This window comes from Phaseolus vulgaris, chromosome 9 (assembly GCF_051622355.1).
Source record: "Phaseolus vulgaris cultivar YP4 chromosome 9, ASM5162235v1, whole genome shotgun sequence".
Lineage (NCBI taxonomy): Eukaryota > Viridiplantae > Streptophyta > Magnoliopsida > Fabales > Fabaceae > Phaseolus > Phaseolus vulgaris.
In genome coordinates this window covers 17,347,788-17,373,906 of record NC_143506.1, presented here as the reverse complement: position 1 = coordinate 17,373,906, position 26,119 = coordinate 17,347,788, and the positions used below count along the sequence as shown (strand labels likewise).

Here is a 26,119-nt window from a genome sequence, read left to right as displayed (position 1 = left end):
AAAATTGGTTTCTATTTAATGATCTTCTTGTAGTGATAAGATATTATGGTATACTTTGACTTTGTGTTTATCTCCATTTGAGGCCAAGTAGTACCAAAAATATCATTACAAGAAACTAATTTTTTATACCAAAATAATTCATTACTATTTAACTAAAATAGAGAATATTTTATAAACTAAAAAAATTATTGGTATCTAAAGTAATTTTTATTATTAATAATAATTTATAAAATAGTTCTAAATTTATATCTAACCATTAGCTACCAATATTTTAGTTACTTACTACTTCATATTCTAAATTAGTCTTTATTAATTTTTTATAAACTAATTTAGAAACTAAAATATTAACCGTTAAAATCTTGGTAGTAAGTTAGATACCAATTTAGAAACCATTTTATAAATTTTTATTAATAATAGAAACTACTTTAAAAATATCAATAATTTTTTAGTCTCTAAAATAATATCTAATTTAGTTTATATGATAATTAAGTATTTGTTGTCACTTGTTATTTAATGATTTTGTTGTATTGTAGTTAAAAACTCTGTAACTTCTAATTGCAGTGAAGTTATTCATTAATGACTAATATAATGATGAGAATGATAAGATTAGGATTGATTTATTCAAGCATTGACGTTCAAGAAACAAGTTCAAAACTCTAAACAATTGTGTGGGAGTTATGTGACATGTTCTTGAATGTAGTTTTAAATATACTTCTTGTAGAAATATCATGTAGGGAAGTGTGATAATTGCAACCAAAGATGATGAGAAATTAAAGTAACAAGAAAAAATTGAGAAACTAAGTGTAATTATTTCAAGAAAACGACAAAGATGAATCATATCTAACATTTCTTTGTCGTGAAACTAAGTCTAATTTTGCTTTGAAGAATTGTCATGAAATTATAATGAAAGATATGTTTAAGCAACTTCTTTAATGTTGAACACTTAATGAAAGTAAACTGGTATTGAAATAGTTTATATATAGACTACGGTTTAGTTATTGTTTTGTATTCAAGTAAACATGTATAATCCATATGAAGAGTTTTATTAATGATTACATAAGAGGAGTTTTATAAATATAGATAATGCATATTTTGCTTTGTTCCAGTACATAGTTGTAAACATTGTACGAAGCTTTCAAAGACCTGCAAACATCTCAATAGATTTCTCTTTGAAATCTGAGAGAAAGTAAGACATGTACTCTCCGAAGTTGAATGAATGATAACGAAGGGGGTGAGATTTTTCATCCACCAACTCATGGGGCACTTCAATGTTCGTCTCTTCCTTTGGCATTGTATACAAAACAAATGAGTACCTCTCTTCTTCTCCATTCAACACCACTCTGTGTGTCACTGGATGAAGCCTCCCATTGCTCCATGCCTATTCATTCATGTAACATAATCATAATTAGTTCATCACTATTCTGCAAGAATTTCAATTCATTACAATAAAATTATTTGACATATGTACCTTTAGTATATCACCAACAATGACCACAAACCCGTTTTGGGGTATCTCCAGTTCAATCCATTTGTCTGTTCTGGATAAAACCTGCAGCCCCTGGACATTTTGGCATAAAATGGTTAAGCCATTTTTGTCAGTGTGAGCTACCGTGGAGTTCTTTGAGTCTTCATTCTTTTCAGGAACTTCGTATTTCATCAATCGTGAACTGCTGCAGGCATTCAGTTTTTCGACATCCAAAATGTAATGTTGCGGAAGGTCATAATCCTCCACTATCATTTTCAGGATCAGGAAACTTAGTTCCAACATCTTTAAACTCATGGTCTTCAGTGTCTGACTGTATGAAAAACACGTAGTAGCAATGCATGTTAGCTATTTTTCTCTACCACGATTGTTGAAATTCATTCAAATCAAACTATAATTGATTATAAGAACTGCATGTATAACTCTAGATATATTTAACTTGATGTATGTTTAATCTTTGAAACCAAGTAAACGTAAACAAAAACCTGAATGGTGGATTTCCTTGAGGCCACATGAGGTTAGTGAAGGCTTCAGCAGTGTCTGAGAGAGGAATATCATCGACTACAAAGCTTTCAAAGATAGGAATGAGAGTGTTCTTGCCAGTGTAGCCCCTATAAGGCTTTGGACTCACATGTTTCTGTTTTGTTTCTTCAGGCAAATCAAACAAAGCTTTCATGTTATTAAACATTTCTTCAAATAAACTCTTGGGGATGATATCATCACACTTCAAGAAGAAGCAACCATGACTCTCGCATGCTTCTCTCACATTCTTGCTCATTTCTTTCCACTCCTCACTCCCTTCTTCTAATAACCCCATCCCACCCTTGCAAAAATCAAAGCATGGGATCATCATATTCTCACTCTCACTTTTCATTTCACTCTCTTTCTCTTTCTGTGTGGAATGTTCTTACACAAAGTTCTGCTATATATAGTGTAAAGTTCAGATGGAATCTCATTTAAAACAATATGTTTAAACTCTCAATTGCAAGTTTCCCCTAAAAAAAAATCATGAAATAAAAATTAATTTTAGATAAAAAAATAATTAGTTGCTATAATGATTAAATTAGATATCATTTTAAGAACTAAATAATTTTTTATTTTTTAAATTAGTTTATATTATTATAAAATTGTTTATAAATTGATATCTAACTAGCTAAATATTGGATAGTTAAAATTTTGGTAGCTAGTTAGATATCAATTTAGAAACTATTTAACAATAATATAAACTAATTTAGAAACCATTTTGTTTTTTAGTTTCTAAAATGGTCTCTAGTTTACTCTTGCCACTAATTATTTTGGTCTCTAAAAATTGATTTCTATTTGATGATTTTCTTCTAGTGTTAGTGCACATAATTTTTTATATATTGTCAATTTATATAACTCATAATTATATAATATATAAATCCGTATTCCCATATTTTACATTTTGAAGATTTATACATATATTATGTGTCCGTGTCGTATCATGTGTTATTATCCGTGGTACATAGGTTGTAACTTCACTTAAAAAAAAAGAAATAATGGATATTGTTCTTATAGGAAGGAGAAATACCATTTTAGTAAAGTTGGGAGAGGAATGAAATATCCTTTTCAAGCTTTGGAGACTGCTTGAGAATGAGTTATTATGAGCACTTGTCACTACTAATTGGATTTATCTACGAGAAATTAGAATTTAAAGATAAGCATTTTATATATTTATAAAATGTTATCATAATTATTATTAATATATTAATAAAATGTTATTATAATTATTATTAATATATTATAAATAAATTGGGAGGACTCAAATTTAAATTCTGACAAAAAAAATTAATTACGGAATAAATTTTAATATTATATTATAATTATTATTATAATTATCATGATTATATTTATTATTATGATTATGAAAATTAATATTATTAATATTAATACACTAATATTAGTAATATTATTAATATCAATTAATATTATTAATATAATTAATATAATTAATATAATTATTAATATAATTAATATAATTAATATTATTATTAATATAATTAATATTATCATTACTATTATTATTAATATCATTATAATATTATTAACATCATTAATACTATTAATATTATCAATATTATTAATATGATTAATATCGCTAATATTATTATAATTATAAATTCATATTATTTATATTATTATATTAATATTATTAATTTTATAATGTTAATAATATGTATACTTATCAACTATAGTTCTTACACTACAAGAAAATCCTGATATAGAAACCAATTTTAGAAACAAAATATAATTAGTTGTTATAGTAACTAAATTAGAGACAATTTTAGGGATTAAATAAATTTTTGGTTTCTAAATTAGTTTATATTATTGTTAAATGGTTTCTAAATTGGTATCTAATTAGCAACTAAGGTTTTTTGCTACCAAATTTAGAATCTATGTAATTGGTAGTTAAAACCTTGGTAGCTAATTAAATACCAATTTAGAAACTATTTCACAATAATAGAAACTAATTTAGAAACCATTTTTTTTAGTTTCTAAAATGGGTCTCTAATTTAGTTACTATTACAACTAATTGTTTTGATCTCTAAAAATTGGTTTCTATTTGAGGATTTTCTTGTAGTGTTATATACTATTTACCAACTTCAAGTCAAAGGTAATATCCACTAACTTTAATCCGTAAGGAAGATCTACCAACTTGAGTATGTAGGTAATATTTATCCATTTGAGTTCATAGGTAATACTTATTAATTTCAATCCGTATATTAAATTTACCTATAGATATAGATTCATAAGTAAAATTTGTGAGTAATATAAAATTTACCTACACATAAAGATCTGTTGGTAGTAACCTTTAGAAAATGTTAAATTTATCTACAAATTCATATTTTTTATTAATATTTCATAATTAATATTTTGTAGTTAATATTGAATTTATCTATAAATTTATATTAATGAATAATATTCAATGATAATGTTAAATTTACATGCAGATTAATATCTAGATCCATAAATAATAATTCAACGGTAAATCTGATTTTTTTTATTGCAATTAATTCATTCAAAACTCTAAATGATAAATATAATAAATATTGGAGGGGTTGCTTTTTAATATTAATATGCATGACTTTTGAATCTCCTACAATAAATAAGTAATTGATTACCTACTTCAAAATTAAAATTCAATGGTTAACTATTTAAATAAATAGTAAGTACCTCGTACAGGTGTTATTGGTGTACATTAAATATTTAAATATCATATCTCAAACATTAAATTAAAAAATAATCCAAAATTTTAAAGTAAAAACTAAATAATCCTTAGATAATCCAAATTTTATGAGTTTAGTTGAACATGAACTTTGCAGACGTTGTTCTTTAGATGCACATAATTTGTTCCCTTTCAACTTCTTGGAATTAATAACCATTCAAAGGGTTGTTCAGATGCATAGTTTGTTCCCTGTCAGCTTCTTGGAATTAATAACTATACATCTCCATAAAAAAAAATGAAGTTGTAGCTTGTTTTCCTTTTCTCAATTGTTATAGGACGCATCATAACTATGATATTCTGCTTCATTATTTGGTTTACACTCTAAACTTAGCTTTGGGGTGTAAGAATAACAGCAAGCCAGAGAGAGAGAAAAGAATGCAAAAAGAAAGAGAATAGAGAGACTATTATTATGTATATCATATGGTACATGCATATATGGGTATTTATACAGACGACTTTACATGCATTATGTTAACTCTGTTATAGCATCTCCCTAAGTTTTAGGTGGGAAGATTTATCAAACACTCTACGTTTACTTTTGAAAGGATGAAAAGAGACCCAAAAATAGTCTTGGTTAAAATGTTTGCAATTTGAAACTGTGATGGTAAGTGAATGAGAGTGAGACTCTTAGCAAGAATATGATCTCATACAAGTCTAATTCAAAATGCTTAGAACGAGAGTGCAGGATGAGGTTTGCAGCTAGTTGAACAACACTCAAATTGTCACAGTACAGTTGTGGGGTAGGAGAACTGATTCGAAACTCATGCATAAGTGATTGGATCTAGATCATGTCAGCTAGCACAACAACAACACTCCTATATTCCGCTTATGTGCTGCTCCTAGAAACAACTTTTTGCTTCTTTGAAAATCACAAAATTGGATTATGGCCAATGAAGATACAATAACCAGTTGTTGATTTACGATCATCCAAATTGGTCGCCCAGTCAGAGTCGTTGAAACCAATGATGGAGTACGTTGGAGAGGAACAAAGATGGAGACCATGAGACGAGGTGTCAACACACCCAAAAAATTTAAGAAACTTATAGTTAGGTTTAAGAGAAAGCAACGTTTCATAAGGATTGAGGTCGTTTAAAACAAAAGTAGATAATATGTTGATGATATAAACAACAGAAGTAAACGCCTCTGCCCAAAAAGTGAGAGGAAGGGAAGAAGCAACAAGAAGGGCAAGACTAGTTTCAACAACGTGACGATGTTTCCTCTCAATAGAACCATTTTGCTAGTGTGGACAAGTAAGACGATGAGCAATACCAAATTGATGCAATGTTTTTGTTAAAGAGATAATTTTTTTTGCATTATCACTTTGAAGAGCTTTGATAGGAAAACCAGTTTGTTTTTCCGCAAAAAGTTTAAATTGTAAAAACACAGCAGTAACTTCATATTTGGATTTTAGAAGATATAACCAAGTAAACTTAGAGAGCACATCAAGAAAAGCAATGTAATATAAAGAAGCATTTGTGGAAGAAGTGTGTGAGGGACACCATATATCAACAAAAACTAATTGTAACGGTGCAGTGTAGGGAGTGAGGGAATGTGAAAAGGGTAACTAATGAGATTTAGATTTAGCACAAGCATCACAGAAAGCAGCAATTTTATTATAGGTAATGTTTTGTAAATGCATAATATGCTGAATATTCGAGTTGAGGCATGTCCAAGATGTTGGTGCCAAACATCATAATTGTTCACAACAGTATTAGAAAAAGCAGTATTAACATAAGGTTGCACATGAATAGAGGGTGGCATAGATCTTCGTAAGTGTGGAAAAACATAAAGGCCATCATGAACTTTTCCTTGGAGAAGAGTCTCTTTTGTAACTTGGTTTTTGACAAAGCAATGGTCAGCAAAGAATTCAAAGAACACTCCATTATCACAGGCAAACTGTGATACACTTAAAAGATTTTTATTAATAGAGGGCATGTGGAGAAGATTATGTAGTTTAAAAAAATGAGAAGAACTAGGAGAAGAAAGAAAAGCATAACCAAAATCACGAATGGGAATACTTGAACCATTACCAGGTTGGACAAAATCATTACTACTGTAAGTGTTTGTGGATGAGAAAACAGAGGGGTCATGAGTTATGTGATGGGTGGCACCGGTGTCGGGATACCACAAGGGATCTTGGACAGTTGAAGGAGTGCCCAAGATGGAAGGCTCAGATTGATCAAGATGTGAAGAAAGTTGTATTAGCATAGATCTGTGAAGACATCTTGGTATCAGAACGAGTCCAGCAAGTGAGAGTTGTGTGACCATATTTGAAGCAGAGCTGACACTGAACGCGGACAGAAGTTGTAGAGAAAGATTGGTCAATCCAAGAAGAGTATGGGTCGTGAGAAGATTGATGTCCCATGTTGTTGGTATTTGACCTGAAGAACTCGTGGCCACCATGCACGTTATTTCCACGAAAAACAGAGGTGGAAGAAGGGGAAGAAGACCAGTTGGTATAAGCAACATTAGCTAGGATAAGATAATTCGCAAGGGACCGATGTTTCTCGAACCTTTCTTCTTGGGATAAAATCAAAGCTTCAATATTCTCAATGGTATAAGGATCAAGACGAGAGGTGATAGACGTGATAAAGGCATCGTACTCTTCAGGAAGACCATCCAAAACAACATCGATGTGATATTCATAGGAGATGGTAGAATCAGTGGCAGCAAGAGAGTCCACAACTTTCTTGATATCAAGAATGTAGGCATAGATTGAGTGGTCGTGTTTGGGCGTTTTCAACTGGAGCTTGAGTTTTCGAATTTTGGTGCGAGTGTGGGAAGCATAATAGACCTTCAATTTGTCCCATATAAGATGAGCACATCGTAATCCAACCATTTGTGTAAGCATAGACGGGAGACGTAGAAGCAAAAAGCAGATTGCCTGTGAAGAGAAAAACCAGGGTTGATGGTGGTGGATCCAGACAGAAAATGAGGAGGAGTGAGAGGAGATTCCAAGAAAGAAAGAAGATTGAGACCCTCAACCTGGGCAAGCACCTGTTGACTCCAAACCAGAAAGTTGTCATCCGTGAGTTTGAGAGAAAGGGCAATGGGGAAAGTGTGAAGTTGAACAGGGATGATGAAAAAGAAACGGTGGGAGCGGAAGTGAGAGAGGAAGAAGAAGCCATGACTGGGGAAAAAAATTGTAGGCTCTGTATACCATGTAAGAATAACAGCAAGCCAGAGAGAGAGAAAAGAATGCAAAGAGAATAGAGATATTATTATTTTGTATATCATATGGGTACAAGCAGAGAATAGAGATAATTACAAAAGGCTTTACATGCATTCTGTTAACTCCTTTAACATGGGGATTGAGTTTTGGATTTGAGGAAGTCCAATCTTTTGCATATCCATTCAATCCTTGAGGACACGATATAGGCAAAGTGTAGGTTTGTTTTTTTGCATGCAACACATCCATTTTCAAGAAAGCATCATATCCAACTTTTGTTTACTCTCAGACAAGCATTTTGTAATTGATGGCCAATGGATTGCCTATACCGGTATCTAAGAATTTAAATTAACACAATTTCTTATCTCTCTTGTTTACCTTTATTTTGGGTTGACAATTCCAAACCTTATATACATGGGATGATTTATGCAATTAAAGTAAAATCTACTAATCTGATTCTTGGAAATTCTGCATCAACTAAAGATGAAGACATTTTATAGTATATAAGTAGTTATAAATCTTATGTTATAAATCAATTTTATAAAATTATAGGTGGATACAAATCTCATTTTGTAAGTCAATTTTATAAGATTGAAAGAGACTTTAATGAAATATACTATTCTATTTCTTAATAACACTAGTGCAAAAAGAAGAAAAAGATACTCTTTATTTAGTGCGGCTTTTGCGCTACCCGCTTTCGTAAAAAATGCGGTAGCATTTTTGAAATTATTTTGATTTACGAATGCGGCTATTTGAATAGCCGCATTCGTAAATCAAAGAGTTTTGATTTACGAATGCGGCTATATAAATGCGGCTATTTGTATAGCCGCATTCGTAAATTAAAGCGCTTGATTTACGAATGCGGTTATTTGTATAACCGCATTCGTAAATCAAAACTCTTTGATTTACGAATGCGGTTTTACCTTTAGCCGCATTCGTAAATCCTTTTTTACCCTAAATTTTGAAGCGCGCCACACACAATTTCATATTTTCTTTCTTGTTTTTGCCTTCGTTTTGCGTTCGCACTCTGAATTCGTCTCCTTCTGCTGCATCTGCATTCCATTTGTGCAATGCAAGTTTCTTGAGCTCTCTTTCTTCCTCTTCATCTTCACAAATATATGCATAGATGTTTTCGTTTTTCTTATATATGTTTTTTTCCTTGCATTGGTGGTCTCGAAGCACTGTTTCGTTGGTTGGCATTCGTTTTTCTTACATTGTTTGGTTTCTTGCATTGCTCAGTACTCTTTCATTGTCTTCGTGGGTTCTTGTGGGTTTTTTGGTTTGCTCCGTTGCTGCTTCCCTGTCCACCGTCGCTTCTGCTGCCGCCACCGTTGTTGGCGCTCCCGTGACTCTTCATCAACGTTGCCTTCACACAAGATTGACGATGTTTTAAAATTTTTAAATTTTTTTTAATGATTTGGCATATACAAGTGCAGTTAAAGCAAATAGCCGCACTTGTAAATGGTATTTATAAATGCGGCTATATAGCCGCATTTATATTTCTTGATTTACAAGTGCGTGTTGATCAAATGCGGCTATAAAGCCGCATTTATAAATTCGAAATAGCCGCACTTGTTTTATCTTTCTGCACTAGTGTAGACTCCAATAAATAAGATGACAACTTAAGCAATTTGTTGACTCGGGAATATAACTTTTTCATATAAATGTACCAACTAATTTTCCCTCCCAATGTTTTTTTCACCTTCTCCAAAAAAAAATATAGGTATATTGATAACCGAGTTGAAGTATAAATATAAATTAGTCATGCATTGGATTTGAACTCTCTAATCTCCATCCCCTTGGTATTGGCAACTCTGAAAACACTACAAGAAAATCATGAAATAGAAATCAATTTTTAAAGACCAATATAATTAATTGTGATAGTAACTAAATTAGAGATCATTTTAGAAACTAAAAAAAAAATTGGTTTCTAAAATTACTTTCTATTATTGTTAAATAGTTCTAAATTGGTATCTAATTAGCAATCAAGGTTTTAACTACCAATTATTTAATTTCTAAATTTGGTGACAAAAGCTTTGGTTATTAATTAGATACTAATTTATAAACCATTTAACAATAATAGAAACTAATTTAGAAAAAAAAAATAGTTTCTAAAATGGTTTCTAATTTAGTTACTATTGTAACTAATTATTTTGTTATCTAAAAATTGGTTTATATTTCATGATTTTCTTTTAGTGAAATGCATGTCTAATTTTGAAAGTCAAAGTGTAAATTCTTTTAGCATTATTTATTGATATTCTCCAGCTTTTTATTTTCAGTAGAAAAAGGTACAGACTGTATATGAAAATATGAATGAAGTCACTTTTCTGAAATGTACTTAAATATAGAATGCAAGAGTTTTAAATGTTTGCTATCAGTGGAAAGAAATAGATGAAATATATTTCTGAGATATCTTACAAATGTGATTACAGTCTCTATTTATAGACTGTTTTACAACCTAATTAAAGACAGAAATAATAGGCAATGAAAGCCAGAAATAATGAGTGTTTAAAGCTGTACAAATCAAATAAAATCAAATCACTAACAAATCTGTCCTAATAAATATAAAATGGAATCTGCACTTAATTATAACATAATTCTCCTGATTATGCAACACTCCCCCTCAAGTTGGTGAATGTATATCTATCATTCCCAACTTGCAAGTAAGATCTTCGAATTGTTTTGTGGGAAGTCCCTTAGTAAACATATCTGCCAATTGGAGTCTTGAAGGGATGTACTCAGTGGCTATAAGACCATCATCCTACTTCTCTTTAATAAAGTGTCGGTCTATCTCTACGTGCTTTGTTCGATCATGTTGAACTGGATTGTGTGCAATACTGATAGCAGACTTATTATCACATGCCAAACTCATATGAGCTTCATATTTTATTTTTAGGTCATCAAGTATGATCTTCATCCATAAGAGTTCACACACCCCTTGAGCCATGGCTCTAAATTCTGCCTCTGCACTTGATCTTGCAACTACATTTTGCTTCTTGCTCCTCCATGTCACCAGATTTCCACCCAAGAACATGCAGTAGCCTGTGGTGGATCTCCTATCAACAATCGATCCTGCATAGTCCGCATCAGTATATACTTTCATGGATAAGTTTTCCCCCTTTTTGAATAGCAATCCTTTTCCTGGAGAGGCTTTTAAGTACTGAATAATTTTATCTACTGCCTGCAAGTGTCTTTCTCTTGGATCATGCATAAATTGACTAACCACACTAACTGCATAGGCTATATCTGGCCTAGTGTGTGAAAGATAAATGAGTTTTCCCACAAGTCTTTGATATTGTGTCTTCTCCACTTTTGGGTTTTCCTCATCATTCCCAATCCTATTTTGCTCTATTGGCACTCCAGTGGGCTTACAACCCAACTTACCAATCTCTTTGAGAAGATCAAGGATGTATTTCCTTTGAGAAATAAAGATGCCCTGTCTCGAGTAAGCAACCTCTATCCCAAGGAAGTACTTCAGCTTCCCAAGATCCTTCATTTCAAATTGAGCAGCTAATCTCTCCCTCAAATGTTGTTTTCAATCTCATCATCACCTGTAATAATCATATCATCTACATAGACCAAAAGTAGAGTGAGTTTACCATTATGAGAATGTTTTATAAACAGAGTATGGTCACCTTGGCTTTGTCGGTACCCCAAAGATACCATAGCTTGAGTAAACCTTCCAAACCAAGCACAAGGTGATTGTTTAAGACCATATAGGGCCTTCTTAAGTCTGCACGCCTTATTCCCTTCATTAACAATACCATAACCAGGTGGAATCTCCGTGTATACTTCTTCCTCCAAGCTTCCATGCAAGAAGGCATTTTTAACATCAAATTGATGCATTGCCCAACCAAAGTGTGCTGCCAGGGAGAGAATAATCCTGACGGTATTCATTTTTGCCACTGGAGCAAAAGTCTCCTCATAATCGATCCCATAGGTTTGAGTGTACCCTTTTGCAACCAACCTTGCTTTATACCGATCCAGTGTGCCATCAGACTTATACTTAACTGTGTATATCCACCTACAACCCACTGCTTTCTTATCTTTTGGTCTCTCTACAATCTCCCAAGTCTCATTCCTTTCTAACGCGCTCATTTCTTCATTCATGGCTCGAATCCAGTTCTCATCTTTTAAGGCTTCTTGTACCGATGTAGGGATTTTGATAGAATCAATAGCTGAAAGAAAACTCTGGTGCTGCATAGAAAGTTTTTCTGTAGACACAAATTGGGATATAGGATATTTGGCACAAGATCTTTTTTCTTTTCTCAAGGCAATAGGTAAATCATTTAGGTTAGGTTCAAAAGCAGTATTTAAGGTGTCCTCAAGAGTCTCACTGGTATGAGTTCTTACCTCCGGTTCAGACAATTGAAGTTGTTGTTCGACCAGGACGGGTTCTTGTTGCCTTCGCTGATATTGTTTTCCAAAATATTTGTCTTCATTATTCTTCTCTGGTAATGATGTTGGTGCAGGGTCTTTGTCATCCTCCCTAAGAACGAAATCCTGCAACAAAGGAAAAGGTGGCAACTCAAGGTCCTCAGCTTCTTGAATACTCTCCCCCTGAAGCTGAGAACTAGGAAATAAAGACTCTGTTTCATGGAAGGTGACATCTTTGGAAATATAAACTTTACGACTTTGAGGATGATAAAATTTGTACCCCTTTTTGTTGGGGGCATAACCGATGAAGACACATTTGATGGCACGAGGATCTAACTTACCCCGATAAGGACTATGGACATGGACAAAAGCAGGACAACCAAAGACACGATTCTGAAGACTATTCAACATGGGAATAGAAGGATAGAATGTGGTCATAACCTGAATAGGAGTAACACCCTCTAGAACCCAGAGGGTAATCTATTAATCAAATAAGTGGCAGTCAGGACTGCTTCCCCCCAGTAAGATCTAGGAACAGATGTTTGGAAAAGTAAAGCTCGAGTAACCTCAAGGAGATGACGATTTTTCCTTTCAGCAACCCCATTTTGTTGAGGAGCGTCCACACAGGTTAATTCATGAACAACTCCATTTTCCACAAGGAACTTGGAAAGGTTTTGGTTCACATATTCTCTTCCATTATCAGAACGCAATTTCTTAATTGGACTTTCAAATTGTGTTTGAATCATTCTGTAAAACTTTACAAACAAGTGAAAAACTTCAGACTTATCTTTCATGAGGAATATCCAAGTAACTCGAGTACAATCATCAATAAATGAAACAAACCATTTTGCACCCGAGATATTAGGAATAGGTGAAGGGCCCCATACATCTGAATGAATAAGATCAAAAGGTTTAGAACTTTTATTACCATTGGGAGGAAAAGTTGTCCGATGGTGTTTAGCAAACTGACAAACATCACAATGAAATGACTCAGCAGACACTTTTGTAAATAAAACAGGAAATAAGGACTTTAGGGTACTAAATGGAGGATGACCAAGACATCTGTGTTGAAGCCATATCTGAGAGGATGACCAAGATTCACGACCTTGCTGAAGATTAGAAGTGTGTGCCTGTAGTCTAGCACCCTTTTTACTTTCTTCATGTTGTAAATAATATAACCCGCCCTGCTCTTTAGCAATTCCAATAGTCTTCCCCGTGGCAAGATCCTGAAAAACACAATGGGAAGGGAAAAATACCACTGCACAATTTAAATCTTGGGTAATCTTTTGAATAGACAAGAGGTTATTGGATAGTTTGGGAACATAAAGCACATTTTTTAAAGGAAATGAAGGTTGAAGGTGAATTTTACCACGACCATTAATGGGGGTAGTGGAACCATTAGCAACAGTAATATATGGCTTACCGGATAAAGTAGTGTAGGATGAAAAAGAAGAGGAATGAGGTGTCATATGATCAGTAGCACCAGAGTCTATAATCCAGATATTTTCAGTACTAGAAGCATTAAAGGATAAAAAACTAGAACTCTTACCACTCATGTATATATAGGTCTAATGACCTCATAATTTAATAGAAGAAAATATTATTCCTTCTAAACTTGATATGGTATCAAAGCTCCTGATCTTTAGGAGTCTCTGACCGTGCCTGAAAACCCTAAGTTGCAGCCGTCATTGCTGCACAACCTTGGCCTAATCGCAGCCTTCATCGCTGTGTAGCCTTCACCGCGGCTACTGTTCACCGCGGTTACTGTTCACCACGCCACTGTTCATCACGGTTACTGTTCACCGCCGCTACTGTTCATCACTGTGATGGCTGAGATCACTGAGATCGTGAATCCTATTGGGGACAGATCCCAAACTGCTGGAGAATTGCAGAATGTTCATTCTGCTTATAGATTAAATGGAAAAAATTATCTCAAATGGTCTCAACTCATTAGAACCATCTTGAAAGGAAAAGGAAAGGTCAGTCACCTGACTGATATTGCCCCTGATGAACAGGATGCCAAGTTCAAATCATGGGATGAAGAAGACTCCATGATCATGGCATGGCTGTGGAATTCAATGGTCCCAGAAATCAGTGATACCTGCATGTTCCTTAAATCATCAAAGAAAATTTGGGAGGCAGTAGAACAAACCTATTCTAAGGCATAGGATGCTGCTCAAATATATGATGTAAAAGTGAAAATCGTGGTTGCCAAGCAGGGAAACAAATCTGTTACAGAATATGCCAATCAACTCAAGTCCCTATGGATGGAATTGGATCACTACCGAGTTATAAAAGCAAAATGTTCAGAAGACTCAGCAATCCTTAAGGAGTATATTGAACAAGATAGAGTCTATGATTTCTTGGTAGGCCTAAATCCTGAATATGATCAGGTTCGAATCCAAATCTTGGGAAAAGAGAAAGTCCCAGGGCTTAATGAAGTGGTAGCCATTATTCGGAGTGAAGAAAGCAGGAGAGGACTGATGTTGGAGACCCCAACTACTGAAAGCTCAGCAATGAAAGCTGAAGGAGGAACAACCATGATAACTAACCAGAAGAAAAGCGGGTTTTCCAATATAGAGAAAAAACAGGAGGAAGTCTGGTGTACCTACTGCAACAAGCCGCGCCACACAAGGGAAAAGTGCTGGAAATTACATGGAAAACCCCCAAGCAGAGAATGGGGCCAGAAAGGAGGCCCTCCAAAAAGGGAAGGACAAAGACAAGCACACATTGTTAATGGACAAGGAGAAGAATCTGTCCAGCTGAATCATGAAGAGATAGAAAGGGTAAGGTCCTTCCTTAGTAAATTGGAGAAGCCCTCAGGTATGTGCTCCTTAACATATTCTGGTAAGTTTCCATTTTCTTTTGGACTTACTGCTTCAGATACACCTTTTACCCATTTCTGGATACTAGATTCTGGTGCTATTGACCATATGACCCCTCTACCTAAATACTTCTCCACATATTTCCCATGTCCTAGCAACAAGAAAATTTCCACAGCAGATGGAACATGTATAACTGCCGCAGGTCAAGGAGAAGTCCAAATAAGCCCATCTATAACATTAAAAAATGTCCTTCATGTCCCTAAATTGTCCACCAATCAGATTTCTGTACAGAAACTCACAAAAGATCTCTCTTGTAACATTGTTTTTCATAACAACTATTGTGTATTTCAGGACAAGAACTCAGGGAGGATGATTGGACATGCTAGAGAATGAAATGGCCTATACTACATGGAGGATCATAATCTTGGTATCAGAGCCATTTTCGAGCCTATCCTAGCGATTGTTTGTGTTGGGCCTATCGTGCCACCCGCTATCGGGCCGCTATCGGACCACCCATAATATATAGTCCCACGCACAAGTTGACAGTCTCGGCGTGAGGGGGGTGTGTTGTCGATCCCACATCGACTAGAGATTAGAGCCTTTCATTGTATATAAGTGGGTGCAAACCTCAACTCTATGAGCCGGTTTTATGGGGTTGAGTTAGGCTTAAAGTCCTCATATCTGAATCCACCATGACCAGTAAAGAGAAAGCTCAACTATATCATTGTCGGCTAGGACACCCTTCATTTCAAGTTGTAAAAGTGATATTCCCTTCCTTGTTTAAGAATTTAAATGTGGAGAGTCTCCATTGTGAGGTGTGTGAGCTTGCGAAACACAAGCGTGTACCTTTCCCCATTAGTAATAAAATGAGTCTTTTCCCTTTTTTTCTTATCCATACTGATGTCTGGGGTCCTGCTAATATTCCTAATATCTCAGGTGCTAAGTGGTTTTTAACCTTCATAGATGATTGTACACGGGTGGCTTGGGTTTTCCTATTGAAACATAAATATGAGGTTAGCTCCATTTTTGTTCAGTTTGTGTTTATGATTAAAAATCAATTTGGAGTTAATATCAAGAGAATTAGGTCTGATAATGCCAAGGACTACTTTAACCTGGTGCTAAACTCTTTTTGCCAAAAGGAAGGGATAATTCATGAGTCTTCATGTGTTAACACACCCCAACAGAATGGGATTGCAGAAAGAAAAAATGGGCACTTATTAGACCAAACTAGAGCTCTATTTTTTCAAAATCATGTCCCTAAGAAATTTTGGGGGGAAGATCTTCTTACTGCCACCTACCTAATCAATAGGTTACCCTCTAAAATCTTAGCATCAAAAAGCCCCATGGAAGTCCTATCCTCCTTCTACCCACACCTAAACCCTACAAATAAACTCCAACCTGGAATATTTGGGCGTGTATCCTTTGTGCATGTTCATAGTAATGAAAGGGGAAAATTGGACCCTAGGGCTGTCAAATGTGTATTCTTAGGGTACTCAACCACACAAAAGGGATACAAGTGTTTTCACCCCCCGTCAAAGAGATTCTTTGTGTCAAGGGATGTCACATTCAACGAACAAGAGAGCTACTTCTAGCCTCATCTTCAGGGGGAGAATGTAAGAGAGGAAGATGAGCCTCTCATGCTTCCAAATATGGCATTTGGACCTGAAATTGGGACAAATAGCATTGTTGTCCCTGAAACTGAGACAAGAACAAAACAAGCACCTAAACCAGCTGAACCAGCAGCAAGACCTGAATCAGCTCCTGAACAAGCACTTGAATTTGCACCTAATGGTGGTGGGAAATTTGGAAAAAATCTGGTATATTCAAGAAGAGCAAAGGTCATTCCAGAATCTATCCATGTCCAAGAATCCAACCTACCATCTTTACATGAGGTAACAGTTTCTAATCCTAGAAATTCCAATAATTCTAATGAGTTTATTTTGGAAAATTCAGAAGCACAGGTGGATCAAAACCTGGATCTTCCTATTGCCCTTAGAAAAGGAACCAGAACCTGCACCCAACAGCCACTTTACCCTCTATCAAATTTCCTATCCTTTGAAAAATTCTCTCCTACCCATAAAACCTTTCTCACAAACTTAAACTCTACACCCACACCTTCCTCTGTATCTGAAGCATTATCTGACAAGTTTGGGCTACAAACAGAGCCAAGGAGATCACACTTTATTTATCAAACATTCAGTTTCAGGAGGAGTAACAATATTATTGGTGTATGTAGATGATATTATAATAACTGGAGATGACAAAGAGGAGCAGCAAATGTTAAGTCAACGTCTTGCCACGAAATTTGAGATTAAGACATTAGGGAGACTTAAATATTTTTTGGGAATTGAAGTGGCCCATTCCAAGAAAGGAATCTTCATATCTCAACAAAAATATATTACTGACTTGCTTAAAGAAACAGGAAAGACAGCCTGCAAACCAGCAAGTACTCCAATTGATCCAAATATAGAGTTGGGAAGTGCGGAGGAGGATAATGTCGCGGACAAGGAAATGTACCAAAGACTCGTGGGTAGGCTTATTTACTTATCTCACACTAGGCCAGACATTGCTTTTGCTGTGAGTCTAGTCAGTCAATTTATGCACCAACCAAAGGAGGCACATTTGCAAGCTGCCCTTAGAATTGTGCAGTATTTAAAAGGGACTCTAGGAAGAGGGATTTTGTTCAAACGAAACAAAAGTGTTCGTCTTGAAGCATACACGGATGCAGATTATGCAGAGTCAGTTGTGGATAGGAGATCAACTACTGGATACTGCACCTTCCTTGGTGGAAATCTAGTGACTTGGAAGAGTAAAAAACAAAGTGTAGTAGCTAGATCAAGTGATGAAGCAGAATTTCGAGCAATGGCCCAAGGAATATGTGAACTTCTATGGCTGAAGATTATATTGGAAGACTTGTAGATAAGGTGGGATGAACCTATGAGGTTATATTGTGACAATAAATCTGCAATTAGCATAGCCCACAACCCAGTACAGCATGATAGAACTAAACATATCGAGGTGGACAGACATTTTATCAAGGAAAAGTTAGACAGTGGCTTGATCTGCACCCCATATGTGTCCACTCAGAGTCAACTTGCAGACATACTCACCAAAGGGCTGAACTGCAGTAACTTTGAAAGAATTATATCCAAGCTGGGAATGGAGAACATCTATTCACCAGCTTGAGGGGGAGTGTCAAAACTGTGTTGTATTTTTTAGGAAGTTTTATATTTTATCCTTATTATATTTTTATTTTGTATCACAGCTGTATCTTACTATTAATATTAGGATTATGTACCACCCATAATATATAGTCCCACGCACAAGTTGGCAGTCTCGACGTGAGGGGGGTGTGTTGAAGATACCACATAGACTAGAGATTAGAGTCTTTCATTGTATATAAGTGGGTGCAAACCTCACCCCATGAGCCGGTTTTATGGGGTTGAGTTAGGCTTAAAGTCCACTTCGTAATATGGTATCAGAGCCATTTCGAGCCTATCCTAGCGAGTGTTTGTGTTGGGCCTATCGTGCCACCCAGGGGGTGTGTTGGAGATCCCACATCGATTAGAGATTAGAGTCTTTCATTGTATATAAGTGGGTGCAAATCTCAACCTCATGAGCCGGTTTTATGGGGTTGAGTTAGGCTTAAAGTCCACTTCGTAATATGGTATCAGAGCCATTTCGAGCCTATCCTAGCGAGTATTTGTTGGGCCTATCGTGCCACCCACTATCGGGTCACTATCGGACCACCCATAATATATAGTCCCACGCACGAGTTGGCAGTCTCGACGTGAAGGGGGTGTGTTGAAGATACCACATCGACTAGAGATTAGAGTCTTTCATTGTATATAAGTGGGTGCAAACCTCACCCCATGAGCCGGTTTTATGGGGTTGAGTTAGGCTTAAAGTCCACTTCGTAATATGGTATCAGAGTCATTTCGAGTCTATCCTAGCGAGTGTTTGTGTTGGGCCTATCGTGCCACCCAGGGGGTGTGTTGGAGATCCCACATCGACTAGAGATTAGGGCCTTTCATTGTATATAAGTGGGTGCAAACCTCAACCTCATGAGCCGGTTTTATGCGGTTGAGTTAGGCTTAAAGTTCACTTCGTAATACTATCCTTTATCATAAAATGAAGTTTCTGATAAGTAAAATGAACATGAAATTGAGACATGTAGTGCATACACTAATACTAGAATCTCCAAGGAACAAGCAGAATGCTAAGTCATATATGCTTATGATTATATTTTTATGTTCATAACTTGGAGTTCAACAGTTCCAAGATGATGCTTACACAATAAAATCCTCAAATTTCATCAATCACTTTTCATTGAAGGTCATTGAGAATTCACATGGCAGCCAACATGGTGAAATCATACTGAAACACCACATACAAATAATGACAGTTATTGACATTCCATTTTGGTGCACAAGGATAGCCTAATAGCACGTTTTGATACAGGTTTCCTTCTCCATGTGTAAGATAGAAGCAAGAAACTATAACTTATGTATCTTTCAATAAAACTGGTGCAGCTTTATCAGCAGTATCAGTATCAGAAATGCATAAGGAGATAGTATATCAGAAATGTATGGTTGTGGTCAAAACTAAAATTTCATACAGTAAGTTTCATGTTGATGTTACAACTAAAGCAAAATCTGGACATAAAACTCCAATTTTTTCTCTTCTTACTTGGCTTAAGTTATTTGTTGTATACATTCTCTACGACAAAATTGACACTTAAATCAGTTATCAATGAATTTTGACTATGTTAAAAGTGTGTTGATAACTTTAATATGTTTTATCCCTCAACTTCAGATAAGTTATTATTTTTATTTTTAATTTTAAAAAAATTGACTAAGAAGTAAGAAGAGACTGGTGGACTGAAGTTAAATGTTTTTTAAGTTGTATACCTAAGATTCAACGACCAAGGTATTCTAGAATATAGGAGCATGCTAGGTGAAAATTGGTTGCATGCATTTAATTGAATTTCTCTTTACACACAAAGCAATGAGTCCTACAAATGCTTAGATATATACTACTAGTGGGACAAATTTGTTAAAAAAAATATTTTTTAGAATAATTTATCATGAATCATTTAGAGAGTTTTACTACATGCCACAGTCGTACAAAATAATGGCATATTACCGACAGAAAATTCTACCAATTTCCTTCTGTTTAAAATTAAGGATAAAACAGTTATTAAACTTCTTGTAGTATTTTTTTCGTTTAATGAAACTTTTGGTGAACGCACTACGAGGAAATTTGATCATTTGCATAATTAAGGTCTTCAATTTTCATCTCAGTTGAAATAGTACGCATAAAAAGGAGGTTTCGTGAGAGTACTATGCAATAATTTATCAGTTTCATGAAAAAATGTGTAAAATTAATACAAATTAGATTAAGGATCGTACTGGACCTGAGCGTTGAGTTCGGTGCTCAGGAGTTCAGACATCGGCACTTGTGTGGAGTATGTCAGTTCTGTGGTCTAGTCAAGATAATGAGTTTCTAAAGATACGTGTGTTAAAACTCGTGTAGATGAAAGGTCTGATCAGCGAAAGTGCTTGTGGTGGGTATAGTATATTCGGGGTCTAGCACGAGTAAATACCCATTAGAAATGCCTAAGCCTAAGAGCGCTAGGGTTTCTAGGGGAAAGCTACATGCATGATACGTAAAGGTAAGAGTGCCTACAGTGACAGATGGGCCCCATAATGATGGTACATTAGTTGGTACCCTGACGACCATGTTGTTAAGATTATGCACTCCAAGGAGGAAGATTTTGTACCGTTGTTATACTAAGATTGTGTAACGACGTAACAGAATGTCTTCCCATCGAACCTACTTTCACTCGAGATAAGGTTCTCCTGAGGGAAAGGTTGTTACAATGAGGTAACCTAAAGTAGTTTATAAAAGGGATTTGTGATCTCTGGTAAAGGTACACATTTCTAAGACTGAAACTACTTGCTTATTTACTCATTGTTTCTATAAGCCCTGTACTGACTTGATCGTCGGAGTGCAATCAATAGGTAGGGTCTTCTCTATTTCAATGGAGCCGCATTCCAACACCCAAAGGAAAGAGCAAATTCTAGTAGAGACAGACGAAGTCACAGTCTATTTCTAGAGTCAATCGACGACCAGGTCAACCGGCAAAAACAAGTATAGTGATATAATATAAATAATAATAATGTTCTTTTAAAATTAACATTAAACATCTAAAATAATATTATTGAGATCTATATGTATTATGTTCCATAAATGCTAATGAATGCAAAAAGGGTCATATTATATTTTATTAAGGTGTTATGAACAAGAAAGAAATTGTTTTTTTAGAGTGATTCTCATATAATTGATACAAATTTTGAGAGTCGGTATTAAATCAAATTTTACGCTAAACATTATTTTTTTTATTCTATTAGTATTTTTTTATTTATATTTTAGGTCATTATTTTAAGCTAAAATTATATGGTTTTGAAATATGTACAAAAATGTAGTTTTGTGATTTTTTTTTAATATACACAATATTTTTTAAATGTGTGTAAAAATCAATGTGACGGATATTAACACAGCTACTATAAGTTTTATCAATATATATAAAACAATGATAACGAGATTTTTACATAAAACACACAAACCACTAAAAGAACATCTTACAACTATCAAATTTCTAAACGAAGTTGTCGCCATCTTTGTTAGTCAATTCTGGTCATTGGACTCAAAACAATCGGTCACATACTACAAAAGTATTAATATATATATAAGAGATATGTAACATTAAATCTTAGAAACACTTTTTGACTAGAGAGAATATGACATTCATGAAAACAATATTTTTTTATCATTATTTATAAATATATTTTTAATGATGAAATTTACATATAGAACTATAAAATTGATTATCAGATAATAACTTTACGGTGGATGACTGAATAAACTTTCGTTACATTAGACTATATAAGACTTGATAACATATTAAAAAATAACTTTAAACCTAACTTAATTTTATAAAATAAGGTTCGCATTCAGATATACTATGAAATGTTCTTATTTTTAGTTGATGTGAACTTTTCAACTGTTTAGTTGTCCGAATTTCAAACTTAACACACATAGATCCGATTCAAGGAAGAATGTATTGTACACTATAAAACTCGGACACTTCTCTTAAATGACGTGTCGGTGTCGGCCGACACTCATATGACACTTGTAGGACACGTATTCGTGAAGTGTCTAATTCAAAAAGTATTTGTTGGATTTCTGACAATTCTAGTACGCTTCTAACACAATTTTAAAACGAAAAAATACATTAATTTTCTAAAAACTCAAACTTATTGTATAAATTTTTATTATGATTATAAAAATAAGAAATAAATCTTTTTGAACCAATCATGAAAAATATCTTTCTGCTCCAAAAAATAATATGGAAAATACTTGTGCACATAAATTTTTATTATCAATTTATATAATTCATAATTATATAATATATAGATCCGTATCCCCGTATCCTACATTTTAGAGATTATACATATCTTCGTGTCTGTATTTATCAGTGTTCGTGTCGATCACTATGCTAAGTACATAAGTGCAATTGCTTGCATCTGGAGTTAACTGATTTGTATTTGTTACCTTCATTGTTGAAAGAGATTGAGAAGAAAAAGGAAAGACATAGAGACAGTGATGCAGTGGGTGTCTGATTTCAAAAAGCTGTGTTGGTTGAAGTGGGGTCACACTATTTAAGCATTTGTTTCTAATATTTGTGCCTTCTCCTCCAAGGGCTCACAACAAAGCCTTGCATTTTGTGTGATGTTCCAAAATAACACAACCATATGCATTGGGCTGGGGTGTTCGTGGCCCTCCAAACTTTTCAAATTCCGTATATATCTATGGAAATTAAATTAGGGAGATTTTTATTTATTTATATAAAGCACGTTATTTAGTTTTAATAAATAGTAAAACATACAATAAAATGTAATAAAAAATTAAGATTTTCTACTCATTTCTCTTATATTTATTATGAATAGAAAAAGTAACTAAAGTACACACTCTTCTATTCATTTCTCATATATTTCGTTTCATTTTTAAAGAAAAAAAAATAGATATAAATCATACTCATTTCTCATATATTTTGTTTCATTTTTAGAGAATAAATAAATAAATCTCTCTCGTCCAATTAACAGGTTTCATAAATAGTTAGTTCCCACTAAATTAGATATTATTTTATAGAAAAATATTTCAAGTAGTTTTTATTACACTACTACAAGAAAATAATCAAATAGAAACTAATATTTAGATACTAAAATAATTAGTTGCAATAGTAACTAGATTATAGACCATTTTAAGAATTAAAAAAAATGGTTTCTAAATTAATTTTTATTATTATTAAATAGTTTCTAAATTGGTATCTAATTAGCTATCAAGGTTTTAACTAACAACTATTTAAATTCTAAATTTGGTAGAAAAAACTTTAGTTGCTAATTAGACACCAATTTAGAAACCATTTAACAATAATAAAAACTAATTTAGAAACCAAAAATTTATTTAGTCCCTAAAATGGTTTCTAATTTAATCACTATAGTGACTAATTAATTTTGATCTCTAAAATTAGTTTCTATTTCATGATTTTTCTTGTAGTAATCTAATCTTACACTTTTGTATGAAAATTATTCTAGGAATATAAAATGAAATTTTAATAAACTCTGACTTATTTATCATAGATTTCTTTTTTTGTTATTTACATCTCTTAGTATTTAATTAGATTTTTATAGTTTATTTTTCAGTAGTGAAGTTTAAAATTTCAACTTCACTATTTTATATTTTATCCTCTTAACCATCCATATTTAAAAAGCTTACCAAACATACTTGAATTGTGTCATTATTTGATAAGAACGTCAATTACATTCTACTTTATTGATTGCTTAATTCGACTTATTTTAACACTTTTTGCTTCTATATTGCATCAGAAAAATCATTTTTTCTCAATAAAGATTATTAAAATAAGATTACGAAATAGAATTGGATATGAATTTCTTGCCGACAATATAGTTATTTATATTGAAAAAGGAAATAACTGAAAATTTTACCTCTAATTCAATTATTAATAACTTCAAGAATTTAAAAAAGGGAAAATAATCATTGAGATGTATGTGATTTTTTTTTATAGTTATAAGTATATTACATTATATACTCTTTTAAGTGTATGTTTGTTTACATTAGTTGATTTATTTTGTGGGTTCCACAGGAGTGTTTTGGTTAGGTATTTATGAAAATATGTCTAGAGAGAAAAACTAAAGGTTATTTTATGTTTTTCTTTTATCAACAATAACAATTAAATAAATAAATGCGAATCACTTTAGGGGTGGTTCAACCCTTATACAAAGAAGGCGAAAGGCGTTATCCGTACTAGTAGTCTAAGAAACGCCTCAAGCAACTAGACTCATACATTCCAAAGATACCAGACACCAATTGGAAAAGGGAAACGGAGCAGAACGCGATTTTGTAAAAACCCAAGGCCAAACCTTTAATTGAATAAAAAAACGCACACTTCGAACGCATCAGTCACACCCCTGTTGAAGATAATATTGTTCCTGTGATTCCAAATCTCCCCCACCACTCCTACCCAGATAGATCTTCACACACCATTAATTGACTCAGAAACCGGATTCATCTTAAGATTATGTCTACGTATAAGGGTTGGACTATTCCTGAAGTGGTATATATATATATATATATTTATTTATTATTGCTGATAAAAAAATATTAAATTATATACTATTTTTGTTGCATTAGTGATAATATATATATAAATAGCGTAAATTATTTTGAATCCTCTGAAATTATTGCTGAAAACCCAGTATGTGTGTGTCTCTTTCCCTGGACACTTTTGGTGTTGAAATATTGATAAATATGATAAATGCAGAAGAGTTTGTAGGAAGTTGAAGACCACAGGTTTATACATCACATTCTCTATAGCTGTCATGTCGTATTGTTTATTTTGTGGGAAAGGTTGGTTGGTGTGTCAAATTATTTTATGCTACACCATGTTTGCTCTTACCCCATGCTGTTGTCAAGGGATAGTTTCTCAAACAAAATCATATTTATCATAATGACTTCAAATAATAATAATTTATTTTAAATCCTCTACCCTTAATTATTAAACAAATTGATATTATAGCATGAGAGCTAATGTTTGAGAAGGACATGAGCAAAATGCTAAGGAATTACATGTGAAACTGCACACTATTACCAACGTAAATTGTCTTATTTTAAGTATCCTCACCTTGTTGCTGCAACTTCTGCATTTATTATTGTTTTCTAGTTTGATGCCATTTCTGACTCCTCCTTCTTTAATTAAGTAAAACAATATATAATTATTCTTACAAGAAAGGATCAGTGAAAAGAGTGATATTTTTAACAAGCTCAGTTTGATATTTTAAGAATTATTTGTCGAATTGTTGATTAATTATAAAAAAATATTTTTAATACAGACAGTTTAAAGTTTTACATAAAATATATTTTAACTTTTATAAAATGAATATTATGATTCGAGATACAAATATATATTTTATAATATATGTAAATCTCATTTAAAAAAAATTATAAATAATTTTGTGAGGTTGAATTAAATTTTTTTTTCTTGAAATGATAAGAGTTGAAATGATAAGAGTGTCATTTAAAATTTATTTGTTATTTGTTTCACCGATCCACCACGCAATGAGTTATAAAATTTCAGAGTGTTGACTAAAGTTCACTTAAGAGAAAAAGATTTAGTTTTATTTCTTACAATTAAATTTGCATTTTGTTCCTCACAATTGTAAAACTATTGGTTTAATCCTTATAAAATAAAAAATAATATAATTTTACTTTGTGTAAAATGTATTCCATTTAGGTTTAGTCCCTCCTGAAGTCACTATTTTGTCCCTACAAAATTACTCTAAAAATAGATAAATAACATTTTTTTAAGGATATAAACCTCTTTTAGAGATATAAAACATTAATAGATACTAGGAAATAAAAACACAAATGAGGGG

General features: G+C 33.3%; 1 protein-coding gene and 1 non-coding gene across 2 annotated transcripts; one reads left to right on the top strand and one right to left on the bottom strand.

The window, feature by feature from the left end:
- Nucleotides 1–1,024: 1,024 nt before the first annotated feature.
- Nucleotides 1,025–2,361, bottom strand: LOC137821528 (putative 2-oxoglutarate-dependent dioxygenase AOP1). Its single transcript, XM_068626161.2, has 3 exons — nucleotides 1,969–2,361; nucleotides 1,469–1,796; nucleotides 1,025–1,378 (listed from the first exon to the last, which is right to left on the bottom strand). Exons 1-3 carry the CDS (start codon nucleotides 2,355–2,357, stop codon nucleotides 1,136–1,138), a joined length of 960 nt encoding a protein of 319 aa, XP_068482262.2. The 5' UTR covers nucleotides 2,358–2,361; the 3' UTR covers nucleotides 1,025–1,135.
- Nucleotides 2,362–14,011: 11,650 nt separating this feature from the next.
- LOC137822251 (uncharacterized) lies at nucleotides 14,012–15,494 on the top strand. Its single transcript, XR_016515763.1, has one exon. It is a non-coding gene; the product is annotated as an uncharacterized LOC137822251 (transcript).
- The last annotated feature ends 10,625 nt before the right edge of the window (nucleotides 15,495–26,119 follow it).

Coding starts and splice junctions, on each gene's coding strand:
- LOC137821528 (XM_068626161.2), bottom strand. CDS start 2,357: ATGAAAAGTGAGAGTGAGAATATGATGATCCCATGCTTTGATTTTTGC. Junction 1,797..1,968: donor CAAGGAAATCCACCATTCAG/GTTTTTGTTTAC, acceptor TTTTTCATACAG/TCAGACACTGAAGACCATGA. Junction 1,379..1,468: donor TTGTTGGTGATATACTAAAG/GTACATATGTCA, acceptor ATGAATGAATAG/GCATGGAGCAATGGGAGGCT.